The sequence below is a fragment of the Mus caroli genome, chromosome 12, assembly GCF_900094665.2.
Source record: "Mus caroli chromosome 12, CAROLI_EIJ_v1.1, whole genome shotgun sequence".
Classification (NCBI taxonomy): domain Eukaryota; kingdom Metazoa; phylum Chordata; class Mammalia; order Rodentia; family Muridae; genus Mus; species Mus caroli.
This window is the reverse complement of record NC_034581.1, coordinates 64,265,143-64,282,325: the sequence shown is the minus strand read 5'-3', so window position 1 is coordinate 64,282,325 and position 17,183 is coordinate 64,265,143. Positions and strand designations below refer to the sequence as shown.

The 17,183-nt window shown below is 40.0% G+C and overlaps 1 protein-coding gene across 2 annotated transcripts in view; it reads left to right on the top strand.

The window, feature by feature from the left end:
* Sos2 (SOS Ras/Rho guanine nucleotide exchange factor 2) overlaps positions 1-17,183 on the top strand; it is a 96,343-nt gene that overhangs the window by 53,083 nt on the left and 26,077 nt on the right. The window contains exons 7-12 of one of the 2 annotated variants that reach the window (XM_029484537.1): positions 409-519; positions 2,682-2,780; positions 10,912-11,036; positions 11,580-12,235; positions 12,704-12,785; positions 14,257-14,379. In XM_029484537.1, coding sequence (XP_029340397.1) covers positions 409-519; positions 2,682-2,780; positions 10,912-11,036; positions 11,580-12,235; positions 12,704-12,785; positions 14,257-14,379 — 1,196 coding nt within the window. Of the gene's footprint in view, positions 1-408; positions 520-2,681; positions 2,781-10,908; positions 11,037-11,579; positions 12,236-12,703; positions 12,786-14,256; positions 14,380-17,183 lie in introns of both variants that reach the window. The other variant, XM_021179153.2, reaches the window with a different exon arrangement.

The following is a 17,183-nucleotide window of genomic DNA, read 5'->3' as shown; positions in this document are numbered from 1 at the left end:
ACGGATGGTTGTGAGCCACCATGTGGTTGCTGGGATTTGAACTCTGGACCTTCGGAAGAGCAGTCGGGTACTCTTACCCACTGAGCCATCTCACCAGCCCTATAGCTTTCTTTACACAGAAATAACTTTAAATGTTCTAGAGATAAGATATGCATTTTAATAGTTGGATACCATAAAATCAGTCATTTAGTCTTAAGGCCTGTTACTGCTTATCTATTGTTTAAGGTCCATGATTAATATTTTAAAAAGTGTACCTCTTGTAACTATAACTGTTGTTTCCCCTGAGTAGAGAAAAGTAATAAGACCTAATTGGAAGCATGAACAGATTATTGCCATTAAGTAATTTGTGTTATATTAGTATAAAATATGTTTTCCTTAAACCTAACAAATTACACTTTTTAAAAATAGGAGCAAGCGTTTGATCCCTATGAAACATTATCACAGGACATTCTTGCACCAGAGTTTAATGACCACTTCAGCAAGTTGATGGCCAGACCTGCAGTTGCTCTACATTTTCAGGTAATCTTGAATTCAGTGTTTTTTATTATTTTTATTATGAAATAAGTAAATAATTTATTATCTTTCTAAAGAAAGTAGGAAAATTTTTCATCAGTCCTTCAAAACTGTGTGTGTGTGTGTGTGTGTGTGTGTTTAGGTAGGACACAACTTCCTATAGGTGCTGTCCACCTTTTTGTTTGAGACAGTCTCTCACTGGCCTGGAATATACCAAGTAGTCTAGGTTGGCTGGGCAGCAAGTCTAGGGACCCACCTCTTCACCTCCCAAATACTGGGGCTGTAAGCATAGGCCACTGTGCCCAGCTTTCTTCACATGAGTGCTGGGGTCTAACTCAAGTCCTGGTGCTTTCAAGAAAAGCAGCCTCTGTCTTGAGTTCTTCCAGTATGTTCTTAATGTGCATCATACACACTTAGTGACAATGGACTCCTAACATTTTAGACAGGGATATATCAGTCAAACAAGTTTAAGAGATGGCTCAGCTTCAAGAGTGCTTGCTGGTGGGCTGGTGAGATGGCTCAGTGGGTAAGAGCACCCGACTGCTCTTCCGAAGGTCCAGAGTTCAAATCCCAGCAACCACATGGGATCATCACAACCATCCGTAACAAGATCTGGTGCCCTCTTCTGGAGTGTCTGAAGACAGCTACAGTGTACTTACATATAATAAATAAATAAATCTTTAAGAGTGCTTGCTGGTGTTGCAGACAACGGGAGTTCAGTTCTTGGCACCTACATCGGGTGGCTCAGAGCTGTCTGTAACTCCAGCTCCAGGGGACCTAACACCCCTTTTCTGGACTCCATGGGAAAACGAGATCTTCTTTTCAAAGGAGATAAATACATTATAAATGGGTTTAAATGTTTCTTAGATGAAAATATGGAGAGTGAGAGAGAATTGAGGCCACACTCTACCACCATTAGCAGCAAAGACTTTGCTGGCATGGCCGGCCTTGACTGCCTGTTAGTTATGGGAACGTCTTCAGGAATGGCCCTTTCCTCCTAGCACAGGACTGTGGTCAGATCTGTGTGCTCCTAAGACAAGCAAATATGTGCACAGACTTTACATCACTTGAGCTCTTCTTTCATTTTTCACCGTGCAATCAGCTGTCCTCATGCAAGTTTTCAGTTCTTCCTGTGTCCTAACCAAGTTACAGCACTAACAACTACCTGGGAAAAAACCTACTTGCCGTGTCCAGGGAGTATTTTACTTAGATAGTATTTGTTAATCCCCTTCCTGTCCCTTGGCTCCCATAATGCTTTCTCCTAGTTCCTTCCATCTCTGGTTTCTTTCTTTTCTATTTATTTAATTATTTGGTTTTTTGTTTATTTATTTATTATATGTAAGTACACTGTGGCTGTCTTCAAACACCCCAGAAGAGGGCATCTGATCACATTACAGATGGTTGTGAGCCACTATGTAGTTGCTGGGATTTGAACTCAGTACCTCCAGAAGAGCAGTCAGTGCTCTTAACTACTGAACCATTTCTCCAGTCCTCTGGTTTCTTTTTAGTCTCCCTGAGTGTTGTTTTTCCCAAGTTCTGTCATTAATTTCTGCTTCAGTGCTCCTGTGCTGTCCTTGGACTTCACCTGCATCTATGTGCTGCTTATTATGTTTCTAGGCCATAATGCTTGTGCTCGTGCTCATGTGTGGTGTGTGTGTGTGTGTTCATGTTCTTAGAGACTTGGGGCCTGTCTGCTAGGCTAATACTCTACTACTAAGCTGCATTCACAGGCCTCTTTCATTTCTGTGTTTGAGATAGGGTATAACTATATTGCACAGCACAAGCTGGCCTCACTTTTATAATCTATCTGACCCCCTGCGTGGCCTCGGCTTCCCAGCAGGTGGGATTATACCTGTATGCCACCTTGACTAGCTCAACTTACAGTAGCTTTAAAAAAAATCCTTTAGGTTATGAGGAGACCCAGATGGTTGAAGAAAATCTGTGGACAACATTGTGAAAGTTACTTCATCATGTAAGACGCAGAAGTGTGTCTGTTTATCAGAAGTGTGCAGGAGATCGGGAGGGGATGATTTCTAGCACTTGATCCTCACTAGAATGCACTTACCATTATCCCCTTGCTAGGTCTGTATCTTGTATTTAAGCTGCTTCTCTTAGGCAGCGTTGCGATGTGTGCCTGTTTCAGAGATGTACTGTATCTTTTGTTGCAGTCCATTGCTGACGGCTTTAAGGAGGCTGTTCGTTATGTCCTTCCGCGCCTCATGCTGGTGCCCGTGTATCACTGTTGGCATTACTTTGAATTATTAAAGGTAAGACAAAAGCGTCCATGAACAAGGCCATTAGATGACTAATAAAGCCTAAAGCCTATTTTTACCTGATTAGATTCTTAATATTTTTTCTCATAAAATACAGTGTCCTAGGGCTAGGGCTAGAGCCCAGTGCCGGGACGCCTGCCTATAGCGTGAAGCTGGGCTGCTGCCTGGCTGGGTGGCGGACACACGAGAGCCCTGAAAGCCGCACACTAACATTGCAACTTCCATACAGAGACCTTGGAGACACTCTCACAGATTGTACTACTCAGCACATCGTTTTCATGTTGTAGACAGGCGTGAGGAAATTAATTTTTGTCAGTTTGTAGAATAGATGCTCAAATTATCAATCCTAACAGAAGAATGTTTTCATGTTAAAGTTAATCTTTGGAGATCCACAGTACAAATCTTTGAAAAAAATTATTTTTAATTTTAGAATTATTATAAATATCTTTTATTGTTTGACCATTATACATGTAAACAGTGTGCCTTGATTAAATTCACACATATCCCTCCCCCTCCCCCTGGGTGTTTCCAACATTTTTCTGCCCCCCTCCTTCTTTTTACTTTTTATTATTTGTGAATTTCACATCATACACTCCAGTCCCACTCATCTTCCCATTTCTTTGAATCCACTCTATGTCCTTACAAGCTCCCCCCAAATAAATTAATAATAATAATGATGATAATATTGTAAACTCTCACTGTGGAAGCTGCAGTATACTAGCATGTCTTACAGTAAGGGTTTTTGACTTAACATCTTTACTTTCGAATGTTCACTGCAATGAGCCATGAACTCTGTCGATTCTGGATCCTCTCATCAGGTCTCCTCTCAGATGTCCTGTTACTGCCCCATGTCATAGAGATTCTGCAGCTTTGGATCTTCATGCACCCCAGCAGTTCATAGATGGACTGGGCCCACTCAAAGCCCCAGTTCTGGGCCTGGGTGGTAGCTGAGTTGGTCAGCCCACCAGCTCTCCTGCACCCACACCACCACACTATCAGGTGGAGCTCCCCAGCACTGCCTGTGAGCTTACCCAATGCCACAGCTGGTAAGGGGCAGGGCTGGTTCTCCCCAGGTCACCCCACTCATGCCACCAGGGCCAGATCTATTGTGCTGCTCAGGCAGGCACAGGGCCCTCAGGGCCTCCCCCCTTCTCATGTCTTCTCTTTTGTTTTGAACCTACAGAGCATAGTAATCTCTGTCTGTTAGACTACTGACCTATCTTATATAAGACATTCATAATGTCATCTAGTTTTATCTTAAAATCATTTTAAAATTGTATTTTCATGCGTGTAAGCAAGGCTTTTGCAAATATGTTTATATCCTACGTGTGCACTTAGTGCTGAGGGAGGCCAGAGGGCATTGGGTCCCTGGACCTGGAGTTATAGATGGTCAGCAGCAGCCACACGGGAACTGGCTGGGAACTGAACCCAGGTCTTTTGCAAGAACAGCAAGTACTCTTAATATCTGAGCCTGTCTCTAATCTTGACAAAAATCAGTTTGAAGTCTTCATGAAATATAATATTTAGTATAGACCAAGTGCACACAATTGTGTGTGTGTGCATGAGAGACAGGGAGGGAGGGAGGGAAAATAAAGAAAGAGTAAATTGGTCTTGTTTTTTTGGGACAGGATCTCATGTCATCTAGACTGGCCTTGAACTCACTGTGTAGCTGAGGATATCTTTGAAGGGCTGAGATTACACTCGTGTTCTATAGACACAGCTTAAACTGTGGTTCTCTTGTTTTTGTTTCCTGGCTGGCCACTAGTTTTAATGACATTGGCTAAGGAACGTTAGTGATTAATCGTAATAGAAGTGGTCTCAGAGTAAGTCAGGTCGTCATGGTCAAACTTGTCTTGCTCTTTCTTAGATGCACTGTAGCAGTGTGGGTAGCCTTGCCAGGGTGGAAATGTAGAGAACAACTGTAAACAAACAATAGCATTACAAAGACTTTAACTTTGTAGAACTCAAAATAAACATCCAGGCTCTTTATGAAGTCTGCAGCCCTTCTCACGTGTACCTGTTTCCCCAAGGATGAAACTAATATCATCAGGTTGTTTATCTATTTGTGCACAAAAAATGATGAACACCAGGCATTTAATTGGAATGAGACGCCTTAAACTTGTCTTCTTGAAATGCATGTTCTTTAGAAACTACCAAGCAAATTCTTTGCCTAGATGTCTACAAGACAGCTGTGGAAGTAGTCTAGCTGTTATTCCAGAATTATTAACTGTGGAGTCAATGGACAAAGTCTAAGCAGGCAATTGAAACCAGTAGTTTGGGGCCTTAAAGGCTGGTGCAGAATGGTCAAGCAGAAAGCTGCTTACTTGAATGAAAAAGGGGCAGGGAGAGAATATTCCTGAACAGGTATACTGTAACTGTAGTCACAAAAGGGAAAAGCAGAGGTACTCACAGGGTGTCTGGGGTCCGTGGGGACTGAGGGGAGAGAGAATGGGTGATTGCCAGAGAAGCTCCATCTTTTGTCTCCTACTTTGTAGCCAAGTCTGCTGTAAAGGGAGCAGACACTGCCTAAGGCACTTGACTTGAGGAAAGCTCTTCTTGGTGAAGTGTTTTAAAGCTTCAAGGAATGACCCAAAGACAGAAACACACTGTGTCTGATTAATGAAGCTACGAGCTCAGGATCTGTAATTTTAATGAACACACAGCAACAGTAAGAACAAATAGGAACATGGAATTGAAAAAGTCACAGAGATCTGAATAACTCACACAGAAGGCTATTCAAAGATTAAATGATTTAAAAAAATACACCTGTATAAAAATAAACACTTCCCCGCATAGTGCATTTGAGACCACAGAAATGTCACTGTCTCTACCCCACATCTTTAAATTTATCTTCTCAGGTCATAACAGTAAGTCTTCCCAAAGGAGACCTTCCAAAAAGACAAGCTGTTTCCTCAGCTGTAACTTCCTGCTTTTTTGTGACATGAACCAACAATCTATCTAAGAGGTGTGTGTGTGTGTGTGTACACATGTGCACACACACACACATACATAAGGCATACATATACACACACACACACACACACACACACACATACATACATACATACATACATACATATATACATCATACATATTGGGAAGTTAGAAGGAGGTATTCTACCAGCAAGCCCATAGTTGTCACTAGTCATAAGATTAGCTATAAGTACAAAGGGATAGATATGTCAACATTACTGGCAAAAAAAAAAAAATATCCCGTGACAGCTTGTGAGTAACTTTTCATCTTACTAATGGTGGAGACCCCACTGTAGGTATGTATTGACAAGGTAAGCTAAGTAGTCAGAGCGCCTCAAACCTCATGCACCCTAGTTGTTGAGGAGTTAAACCATGGTGGAAGGAGAGAACCGACTCCCACACGGTGTCCTCCACTTTGAGAGTGATTGATGATATAAGAATGTTCCAAAAATAACTTTAAAGCCATTCAGCAATGGTTTCCTCTCTGTGCACAGAGGAGTGGACTCGGTAGGACTCGGGATGGGGTGCATACAAAGAGAACATGAGGCAATATATTAAAATTTAGTAACTTGAGTATACAGGAATTCCTTTTTTGTTTTTACAACTATTCTATAAATTTAGCATTGTTTCAAGAGAAAATATATAAGAGGAAAAAGCATTATCTGAAAAACAACTTTAATATACTACATCTTGTGGTGTATTGGAGGCCAAATTCACCAGTTAGGTGAGGATGCCAGTGTTGTAGAAAGGTTGCGGAGACATGGAAGAGCTTGACTCATTGAGCTGATTCACCATGGTGACTTCCTTGTCAGCTCAGGAAGTGTAGACTATGTCCTTTCAAATACCCATTGAGAAGTGGCCTAGATACTCATTATGTCATTTCTAAGTCTCACTACTGACTATGCGTGGACCTCAGTGGGCAAAAGCTTACCTAGATATCCAGAGCTCTGAGTTCCATCCCCAGGGTCACAAACATCTCTTTGTTGATCTTAATGCTGAAAATCAAAGAAATAGCAAATTACTGAACTGAGATTATAGCACACAGCCATTGTCACTACTGGGAAATTCTAACTCTCCTGATTTTTTTCTACTTGACAAACTTGTAATTATTATATGACTGTTAAAAGGCAGCACGGGAAGGGTTTTGTTTGAATCGTCTTAGAGAGAAGGGAAGTTTAGTAACTTCAATCTGAATTTAGGGTTGTTTGGGTTTGGTAGAATTTCACTGCTGCCACTAATTGAAGATTTTAATCAATAAAAATAAAAGCTTACGCCTTTAATCCCAGCACTCGGGAGGCAGAGGCAGGCAGATTTCTGAGTTCGAGGCCAGCCTGGTCTACAAAGTGAGTTCCAGGACAGCCAGGGCTACACAGAGAAACCCTGTCTCGAAAAACCAAATAAATAAATAAATAAATAAAAGCTTATAATAGACATTTTATGTCATCAACATTGTCTTTATTAAGATATATATCTGTATCTATTTATCTAATATATGTTATATGTATGTGTGTGATGGCCACTGTTTATGGTCAGTGTGTGATGGGAGATGATTGATTAGCACTGAGTCATAGTAACTGTGTGATGTCCAGTGTGTCATATATAAAATATCATATGGTGTATATATGATATAAGATATATACATATACACATATACATATATTAGACATTGTCTCACTATATATCCCTGGATGTTCTGGTACTCACAATATACTCCAGGCTGGCCTTGAACTCGCAGAAATCTACCAATCTTTGCCTCCCAAGTGCTGAGATTAGCAGCATATGCCACTACACCCAGCTACTGAGGTATTTTAATGTAGAGCTGAAATGAAGTTTTTGTAAGAAATCTTTTAAAATTAATAAAACACACTTTTTATGTGTGTGTTTGTGTTTTGCCTGTATGTATGTCTCTGCACCATGTAAATGTATTCCTACAAAGGAAAAAGAGGGTATTGAGTACCCTGGATCTGGAGAGACAGTTATGAGCTGCCATGTGGGTGCTAGGAACCGAATCTGGGTCCTCTGGAAGAGCATCAGTGCTCTTAACCACTGGGCAATCCCCAGCCTGAGAAGTCTTTTATACAGGCAAACTAAGTCATTTTGCTGGTGATCTTCACCTTAAACTTCAGAATAACCAAGCACTGGTAATTTTTCAAACTTGCGGCAGTATTTTTTTTTTGACTCATTATCTTTTCAGTGTTTATTTAGTAATATAAAGATTAGAACATTACTCCTAATATAGTCATTTAAGTTATTTTCATTGTTAATCTTTTTGTAGCAAAATGTTTTTAGATACCTTTGGAAAATCTGATATCTCATGTGTTCCAAGTAGGGAACAGTTTATAGGACACAAATGAGAGGTGCTGGGCCAGGTCTGTAAGCAGCATCCAGATCGTTGAGCCCCTTAAAATATGAGGAAAATGTAAATTCAGATTGTGAAATAAATTGGATGTTTAAATTTTTCTGAAGTGATAATTTTCATATGGTTATATAAATATGCACTTACACAATTTCTTTATAATATCTATGTAATACTTTGTTCTCTTTCAAAAAGATTAAAATATTGGCATATAATCTAACATAAATTGTTAAAAGGTAAAAATTTTTTCCTTTCAAGAGAAAGTGTTTTCTTCTGAGAGAAATATTAAAGAAAAGTTTCAGCAAGTGAAATAAAGCCAAATTTTGAGAGATTAAAAAATTAGATAAGAGCCGGTCATGGTGGCGCATGCCTTTAATCCCAGTACTTGGGAGGCAGAGGCAGGTGGATTTCTGAGTTCAAGGCCAGCCTGGTCTACAGAGTGAGTTCCAGGACAGTCAGGGCTACACAGAGAAACCCTGTCTCGAAAAACCAACCAACCAACCAAACAAACAAACAAAATTAGATAAAAATGTTTATTTCTAAGGATTATTACAAAAATTTAAAAATTAACCTTCATGGTTTCTGGATACTGCAGTGGTTGAATTTAACGTTATAAAAATATCCTCCTGCAGAGGATCTGGTTCATTTGCCAGTGCCTTCAGTACTTACAGCCATCTGGGACTTCAGCTCCAGGGGAGTAGGATGCCCCCTTCTTGCCTCTGTGGGCACCAGGTACAAATTGGCATGTAGATATGTATGTAGACTAAACACCCATAAACATATAATAATGTAAAAATTAAAAGTATACCAATAAAACTCTTTATAGTGTTTGGTTACACACAGCTTTTGACACATTGAAATGTTAAATTTTATTTATTTTATTCTGTTGTAAAACAAATATATGTAAACTTTTTGAAATTGCCAGAACTTAAGTATTTAACAGAGAGTATGTAGTAATTTTAGGAATTTATCTTATTGTATGTCTTCATATTAGTGAATAAAAGTAACTTTAAAAAAAGAACAAACAAACTTTGAAAGCCAGACCTGGTGGTACATACCTTCGATCCCAGCACTCGGGAGGCACAAACAGTTCTCTGTGAGTTTGAGGCCAGCCTGGTCTACAAAGCTAGTCTAGGACAGCCAGGGCTGTTACACAGAGAAACCCCATCTTGAACAACCACGAGAAAAGTGTTGCTTTGTAATTGTGTGTGTAGTGTTGAGGTGGGTGTGGGCGCTGAGGACACAGGTGGAGGGCAGAGGACAGGCTGTGGAGTTGGTACTCCTTCTGCCTTTCTGTGGGTTCTGCATATGGAACTCAAGTCATTAGGTTTGCCTAGCAAGTGCGTTAGCCAATTAGCCATCCTGCTGGCCCTAAAGTAACTCTTAATTAAACATCATGCTTTAAATACTTTAAATTATTTTGTATGATAAAAAGTTCCTAAATCGTTTCACAGTTATCTTTTTCCATTGACTTTTATGCTGACAGTACTTTATATCTTCATTGGGTTTGTTAACCGAGGGTTGATTTTAAGAAGTCAGATGGTATATGTAACTATACAAAGTTACAGTTGTCTTTATTAGCTATAGTAGTCTTTTTGCTGCGTCCAAATATCTGACAAAAAACAAAGTTAGTGGGGACTGTAGAGATGGCTCAGCGGTTAAGAGCACTGACTGCTCTTCTGAAAGTCCTGAGTTCAATTCCCAGCGACCACATGGTGGCTCACAACCATCTGTAATGGGATCTGATGCCCTCTTCTGGTGCGTTTGAAGACAGCTATAGTGTACTCACATACATAAAAATCAATTAATAAATAAATCCTTTAAAAAAAAACAAAGTTAGTGAGGAAGGAGTACGGTTGAAGAAGGGATGCAGTCCATCACTGTGGGGGAAGCATGGCAGCATCCTCAGTCAGGGAGCAAAGGACTGGAAGGAAGGCCAGGCTACTGAAAGAAAGATGAAACTTCAAGACCTGTAAGTCATATAAAGTACTCAGAAATGGCTGGTTGTTTGTGAGCCTAGAGGCTGCCTGGGGCTGAGAATAAAGAAAAACAAACCTGGGTATGCCCCGTAGTTAAAACATTCCTGGGAACAGCTTAACCTTAAAGAGGAATGTGAAGACATAACAGGGCTATCTTGTCTGAGTCAACCCCATCTGGCCGGAACCTCCCCTCTCTCTGTCTATTGTCCCTTGACTCAGGGTAAAGTCATACATCAACTGGTTGCTATGTGAACAAAGATAAGCACCCAGCCCACAGGAACAAAGTCCTGATGCCCTTTCTCTGACATGTAATCCTTCTGTTAACGTTTGAATGAGCCAATCCCATACCTTTGTTGAAATTCCGCACACCCCTAATCCTTATTCTTCCATAAAAACCCCTAGCTTTCGAGCCTCGTGGCCGACATCCGTTATCTCCTGTGTGGGATGCATGTTGGTCCAGAGCTCCGTCATTAAACTGCCTCATGTGATTACAGCAAGATAGATTCTCTTGTTTCTTTGGGTGCTCTCTCACTCCCGAGACTAGAGTGGGGGTCCCCAAAAGGGGGTCTTACACTACAAAATCTTCAGATGCCCCAGTGGGAGGGAAGCCCACCTCCTAATGGTTCCACAGCCTTCCTCACACAGTGCTACCAGCGGGAACAAAGTGTGCAGACACGTAAGCTTGTGGGAGACATTGCACCTTCAAACTGCAGCATTAAATATATTGAGGTTTTAAATATCTGTTTCCACTTTAACTACAAGGAAGTTGAGAGTAGAACCAAAGAATGTAATTTTTTCTCCCCTCCCCCCTTAGCAGTTGAAGGCATGCAGTGAAGAGCAGGAGGACAAAGAGTGCTTGAATCAGGCTATCACTGCCCTCATGAACCTGCAAGGCAGCATGGACCGCATTTACAAGCAGCACTCCCCCAGACGCCGGCCCGGGTAGGTCTAGACCGCACTTCTTCACCGTGTGGGATAGCCTCTGTTCCAGGTGGGATTTAGAATGACACGCGGTCTTGAAAATTATGCTTATCCTTTTATGACCTGTGTTAGTCAGAAAATCACCACACTACCATTGTTACATTGATAGGATATAGCTTACAAATTTAAATATATATTTACTGAAATTTTATGTAATTTTCTGTAGTGTGGAATTTTTTAATAATTTTAGTTCTTATGGCTCAAGGAATAAAATATTCAGCTGTAATATTTACTTTGGTAGTAGTAAAATTGAGATAGTTGCTATTGAGGGGCAGGGCTAGAAGAAAATAATTGTTAGAAATATAGTTTAATATTTCATTATTTAAGCTTTTGAATGCTGAGTATTCAAACCCAGGGCTTTTTACATGCTAAGTATAGACTCAGTCATTGAAGTATACCCCTCAACTCAGCTTAATACTTTCGTTATTTGATTTGGGATTATGTAATCATTATCACTGAATAAGCCAAAAGTTACCTTGTTTTTTAAATTTTTTTTTCTTTTAGGGATCCAGTTTGCCTTTTTTACAATCGTCAATTAAGAAGCAAACACCTGGCTATCAAAAAAATGAATGAAATTCAGAAAAACATAGATGGGTGGGAAGGCAAAGATATCGGACAGTGTTGTAATGAGTTCATAATGGAGGGACCATTGACCAGAATTGGTGCTAAACACGAAAGGCATATATTTCTCTTTGATGGCTTAATGATCAGCTGTAAACCCAATCATGGCCAGACCCGGCTTCCAGGATATAGCAGTGCAGAATACAGATTAAAGGAGAAGTTTGTCATGAGGAAAATTCAAATCTGTGATAAGGAAGACACCTGTGAGTACAGACATGCTTTTGAATTAGTGTCCAAAGATGAAAACAGTGTAATATTTGCTGCCAAATCAGCTGAAGAGAAAAACAACTGGATGGCAGCCCTCATTTCCCTGCACTATCGCAGCACTCTAGACAGAATGCTGGACTCTGTGCTGCTGAAAGAAGAGAATGAGCAGCCCCTGAGGCTACCCAGTCCAGATATGTATCGCTTTGTGGTAACAGACTCTGAGGAAAACATTGTGTTTGAAGACAACTTGCAAAGCAGAAGTGGCATCCCCATAATTAAAGGAGGCACTGTGGTGAAACTGATCGAAAGGCTAACATACCACATGTATGCAGGTATGAGACTAGCACCCAATGGCTAAGGACGCTTCAGAGTTGGGGTAGGGAATGGGGTAGGGCGCCACCAATAAACAATAACGAAAAATCAAAAGACTGAATAATTCATTAAACATTTCTAAAATGTGTCATTAGTTTCAATGGCAGTAAATGCTCGTAAAGATATTTATTTGTAAAATTAAATTTGAAAATGATCCCTACTCTCATTTATCAAGAAGTGGATTCTTTACTTGATAAGGAGTTCAAGTCTATCCTTGGCTACATAGTGATTTTTGAAGCTAGCCTGGGCTACATGAGTTCTTGTCCATATGGGATGTAGTAGGAGAAAGAAATACTATATCTGTCAGGAAAAAGCTACAGTAGAAGAAACCAAAGTTAAAACAAAAAGGGAAGAAAGGAAAGTGGAACTTTGAGTTACTTAAAACGGATAAATTAAACATGAATCTGTTCTCTGCTTGACTTTTTCAGATCCCAATTTTGTTCGTACTTTTCTTACTACATATCGTTCATTTTGTAAACCACAGGAATTGCTAAGCTTGCTGATAGAAAGGTAAGAAAGACATATTTAATTATCTGAACATCTGTGTACTTTGCAGAGGTCCTGGTAACACTCAGGACTTGCTTGGTATTACACCAATAAGACTACTGTTCTTTTCAGTGGGCTTGCTTGCCCAGCCTTTGCTGAGGAGGGCTCTTCAGTGGGAAACGGAAAAACGAGCTTAAAGGATAAAAACTGTGTATTTTAATAAACTTTATTTTGTTTATTAAAGATGCATCTTTCCCTTTAACTTTTACAATAAACTTATGATAAATTTCAAAATACATAGAAGGATAGAAGAATATTATACTTTTATCTGTCATCAGCCTCAGTAATCATTGACTTACCTCGTTTCCTTACAAATTTAATCATCCTACCCCCAGGAATATTTTGAAGTAGATTCTAGACCACAGATTTTATCTAAATATTTTTATATGCATTTCTAAAATAGTGGTTCTCAACATTCCTAATGCTGTAACCCATTAACAAAGCTCCTCATATGGTGACCCCCCCGCCAAATACCCCCCCAAAAAAGATAAATTTATTTTTGCTGCTATTTGGTAATTGTGATTTCGCTACTGTTAGAAATCACAATGTAAATATTTTTGAAGATGGAGATTTGCCAAAGGGGTAACAACCCAGGGGTTGAGAACTTCTGTTCTAAAAGATAATCTTTTATTTTTAAAACTCATGTATTATTGACCCTAAAAATTAATGATTTCTGTATTATTAATTTATAAATATTAAGGTTTGAGCTGAAATTTTTACTGTATTTTAAGTAGTATTTTAACTGCCTTACAGTTTAAAATTTAAAATGTGAACCTTTTCTGTGATGATCAGTGCTACCTATAAAACTTTTTTGAGGTTGGGCAGTGGTGGCGCACGCCTTTAATCCCAGCACTCGGGAGGCAGAGGCAGGCGGATTTCTGAGTTCAAGGCCAGCCTGGTCTACAGAGTGAGTTCCAGGACAGCCAGGACTACACAGAGAAACCCTGTCTCAAAAAACCAAAACAACAACAACAACAACAACAAAACAAAACAAAAAACTATTATTGAAAATAAGAATACAGGGTCTTCTTATAGAAAGATGTCTCAAGGGTTAGGAGCTTGTACCTGCTCTTCCAGAACCCAACGTGGCTCCCTGTGCCCACATTGCCTGCAGCTCCTACTCCATGGCCTCCGGCCTCTGTAGGTGTGTACACACACAAAGTATACACACAGTACACACACACACACACACACAGAAGTAATAATAATAATAATAATAATAATAATAATAATAATGTTTTTAAAAGAAAAGACTACACACCTTGTACCGAATAGTCAAAGGCTGTTTGCTTCTGTGTGCAGTGTCTTAAGAGGGTAAACAGTACTTGCGTTAATGAGAGAAATAGCATTACTGAGCCATAACGTTTTTCTTGTTGCATGCAAAGTCTCTTCCATTTACGTATGACAAATTTCTCTGACTTGATTTTATTCTTAGGTTTGAAATTCCAGAACCAGAACCCACTGAGGCAGACAAGCTGGCGTTAGAGAAAGGCGAGCAGCCAATCAGCGCAGATCTGAAAAGATTCCGCAAGGAATATGTCCAACCTGTGCAACTTAGGTTTGACCTGAATGTCACATCTTAAAAATATTTTCACTACCTAGTTTACACACAAGTTCTTAGCTCTTAATTCAAATCCTTCCATTATTAACCTTATCTCCATTGTTTCCTTCTATCTTTCTTTGTAGGATGATTATTAAATAAGTAGCCCTAAAGTAGTTTAATTATTTAAATATACCGTGTTATTTGTATCATCTATGTGTGTCACATGATAGATTATCTTCACATGCCTATTTGTTTTTATTTTTGTCTGTAATGTGGTGTGTGTGCCTGTGTGTATGTGTATGATACATGTGTATGCAGGTTTGTGTACATGAGTCCCAAAGTTGGCATCTAGTGTGTCTTCCTTGATTGCTGTCTGCTCTACTTACTGAGACAAGCTAGTATAGCTAGCCAGCTTCCCTAGGGAGTCTCCAGTGTCTTTCCACAGTGGATTATGGACACCCACATACAAATGTGCCTACTGTAACCTTGGCTCCCATCCGTTCCTTTATATCCCAGTATGTAAGTGCAGTAACTGTGGAGTTTTCACAGTAGGTCGTATTTGTGGACGTTGTAGTTCCTTTCCTCCTCAGGATATCTGGACATTTGATAATTGCAGGAATCCTTGTCATAGTGAAAGAATATTTGATTCCAGCAGGTGTCTGTTGCTAGTATTTCCTGTCTGCAGTTACTACTGTAGTGCTTTATCTTTTCTCTCTTATTCTTGCAGCAGCATTTCTTTGTACTACGAGGGATAGAACATAATTCTATGCCTGCTCTATGTATAAGGAAATAAAAACTTAGCAAGATAAAGCAACTTGAAATAACTTATACAAAAGAAGTGGCATGCTAAGGTTAAAACCCATGTCTGACTTCCTTAACCAACATGCTTTCTTTGTTTTTTTTTTCTACTAAACATTGACATAAACATCTTTTTTTGTTGTTGGTTTTTTGTCTTATCTTGTTTTGTTTTGTTTTTTTGAGACAGAATTTTTCTGTGTATTTCTGGCTGTCCTAGAACTCTATTTTATAGACCAGGCTAGCCTCAAACTCACTGAGATTTGCCTACCTCTGGCTTCCAAGTGCTAGGATTAAAAGCATGTGCCACCAAGCCTAGCAAGACCCATACATCTTCTTACCCATGCCAGACAGAGCCCTTGTGTCCTCTCTAATAAAGCTGTTTTCCATCTCCAAAGGCACTGTTCTGATCTCTCCCTCCATAGAGTTATCGTTTTAGATGTGAATTGAAATGTATTTCCTTCGTTTCAGACCCTTCTAATGAACGTGCTTTTGAGATTGATCTATGTTGCGTATATCAGTTATTTTTAAATGTATTGATATGACTGGCTCAGAATGACTGGATGGAAAGGTTAGGTGCATGTTCAGTTCCAGAGGGAGTGTCAGGACTTCTCTAAACATTGTCAGAACATTGCCTGTGCGCTCCTGTGCTTTGTACCTTGCCACTGTTTACAGATGTGTCTGGTTTGCACCTCCACTGTAGTGTTGAGTATACAGTCGTTCCTCGCTGTGATTTGTTTTCTCTCAGTGACTCATGATGTTAAGAACTTTTGTTTCTTACTGACCGTTCATACTGGTATAGTCCAGAGTCTGGCTCAAACTCCTTGCCTGTTACACTTGCTCGTTTAGTTTGCACTGGGGCGGAGAGCTGGGCCAAGAAGCTTGCAGTGACCACACTTTGTCGGGAAACGGATTTGCCAGTGCTTTCTTCCACACAGTGGCTAGCCCACTAGTTTTCCTACTGGTTTTTGTTTTGTGAGTTCTTTGTTGTTTCTATTTCCATTTTAAGGTCCTGGATGAAGCTGAAACGTTTAGTTTTGTTAAAGTCTGATGCTAAGACTTTCTCCTTTCATATAGCAATTTTCGAATTGCATTGTTCTTGGAGGAAATGGAACTATTTGAATTGAGCTAAGTATCAACCAGAGGCTACCACTTCTGTGCTCTTGGTGCACTCCTCAGCTGCAGTGTCAGCCAGGCGCTCCGTGACATGAGGTTGTTTAACACAAGCAGCGCAGCATACACAGACCTTGTGTTCTCCCGTCCTTCTGTGAGGAGAGAATAGGCCCTAACTGGGAATAGTCATTGTTCTGAAGTAATAAAACAAAAATGCTAAAGCAGCTCATTTAGATTACAGTGGATCAGTGGTAGGGAGTGGAAAATTGTGTCTATAGAGATGACTAAATCTGTGTACTTGCTACATCATAAGTAATCATCTTGAGACATAACAAAACAAATCCTCTGTCCAAAGTAGTGTTTTTGACTTTGGAAATAAACTACAAGATTATATACTTATGTGGTGTAGCTCACAAAGAAATGATAGCAGCTGAATTCAAAATCACATACACTAAATGCTAGTTTTTCATTTAATTTGAAAAATGCATCAAAATTTATATCTTAAGAATGATGTTCCTGTGCAGTGGTGGCACACGGCTTTTATCCCAGCACTTGGGAGGCAGAGGCAGGCGGATTTCTAAGTTCAAGGCCAGCCTGGTCTACAAAGTGAGTTCCAAGATAGCCAGAGCTACACAGAGAAACCCTGTCTCGGAAAAGACCAAAAAAAAAAAAAAGAAGAAGAATGATGATGTCAGGGCTCTGGGGAAAGGGATGGGTCCCGAAAGTGCTTCTCATTGCACGCATGAGGGCCTGACTTCAATTCCCAGCACCCATGCAGCAGCACTGGAGAGGTAGAGACAGGAGGATCCTGGGAGCTCCAGATCCAGTGAGCGACCCTGTCTGTGGTGATGATGGTGGTGATGGTGATGATGATGGTGATGGTGATGATGATGGTGATGGTGATGATGATG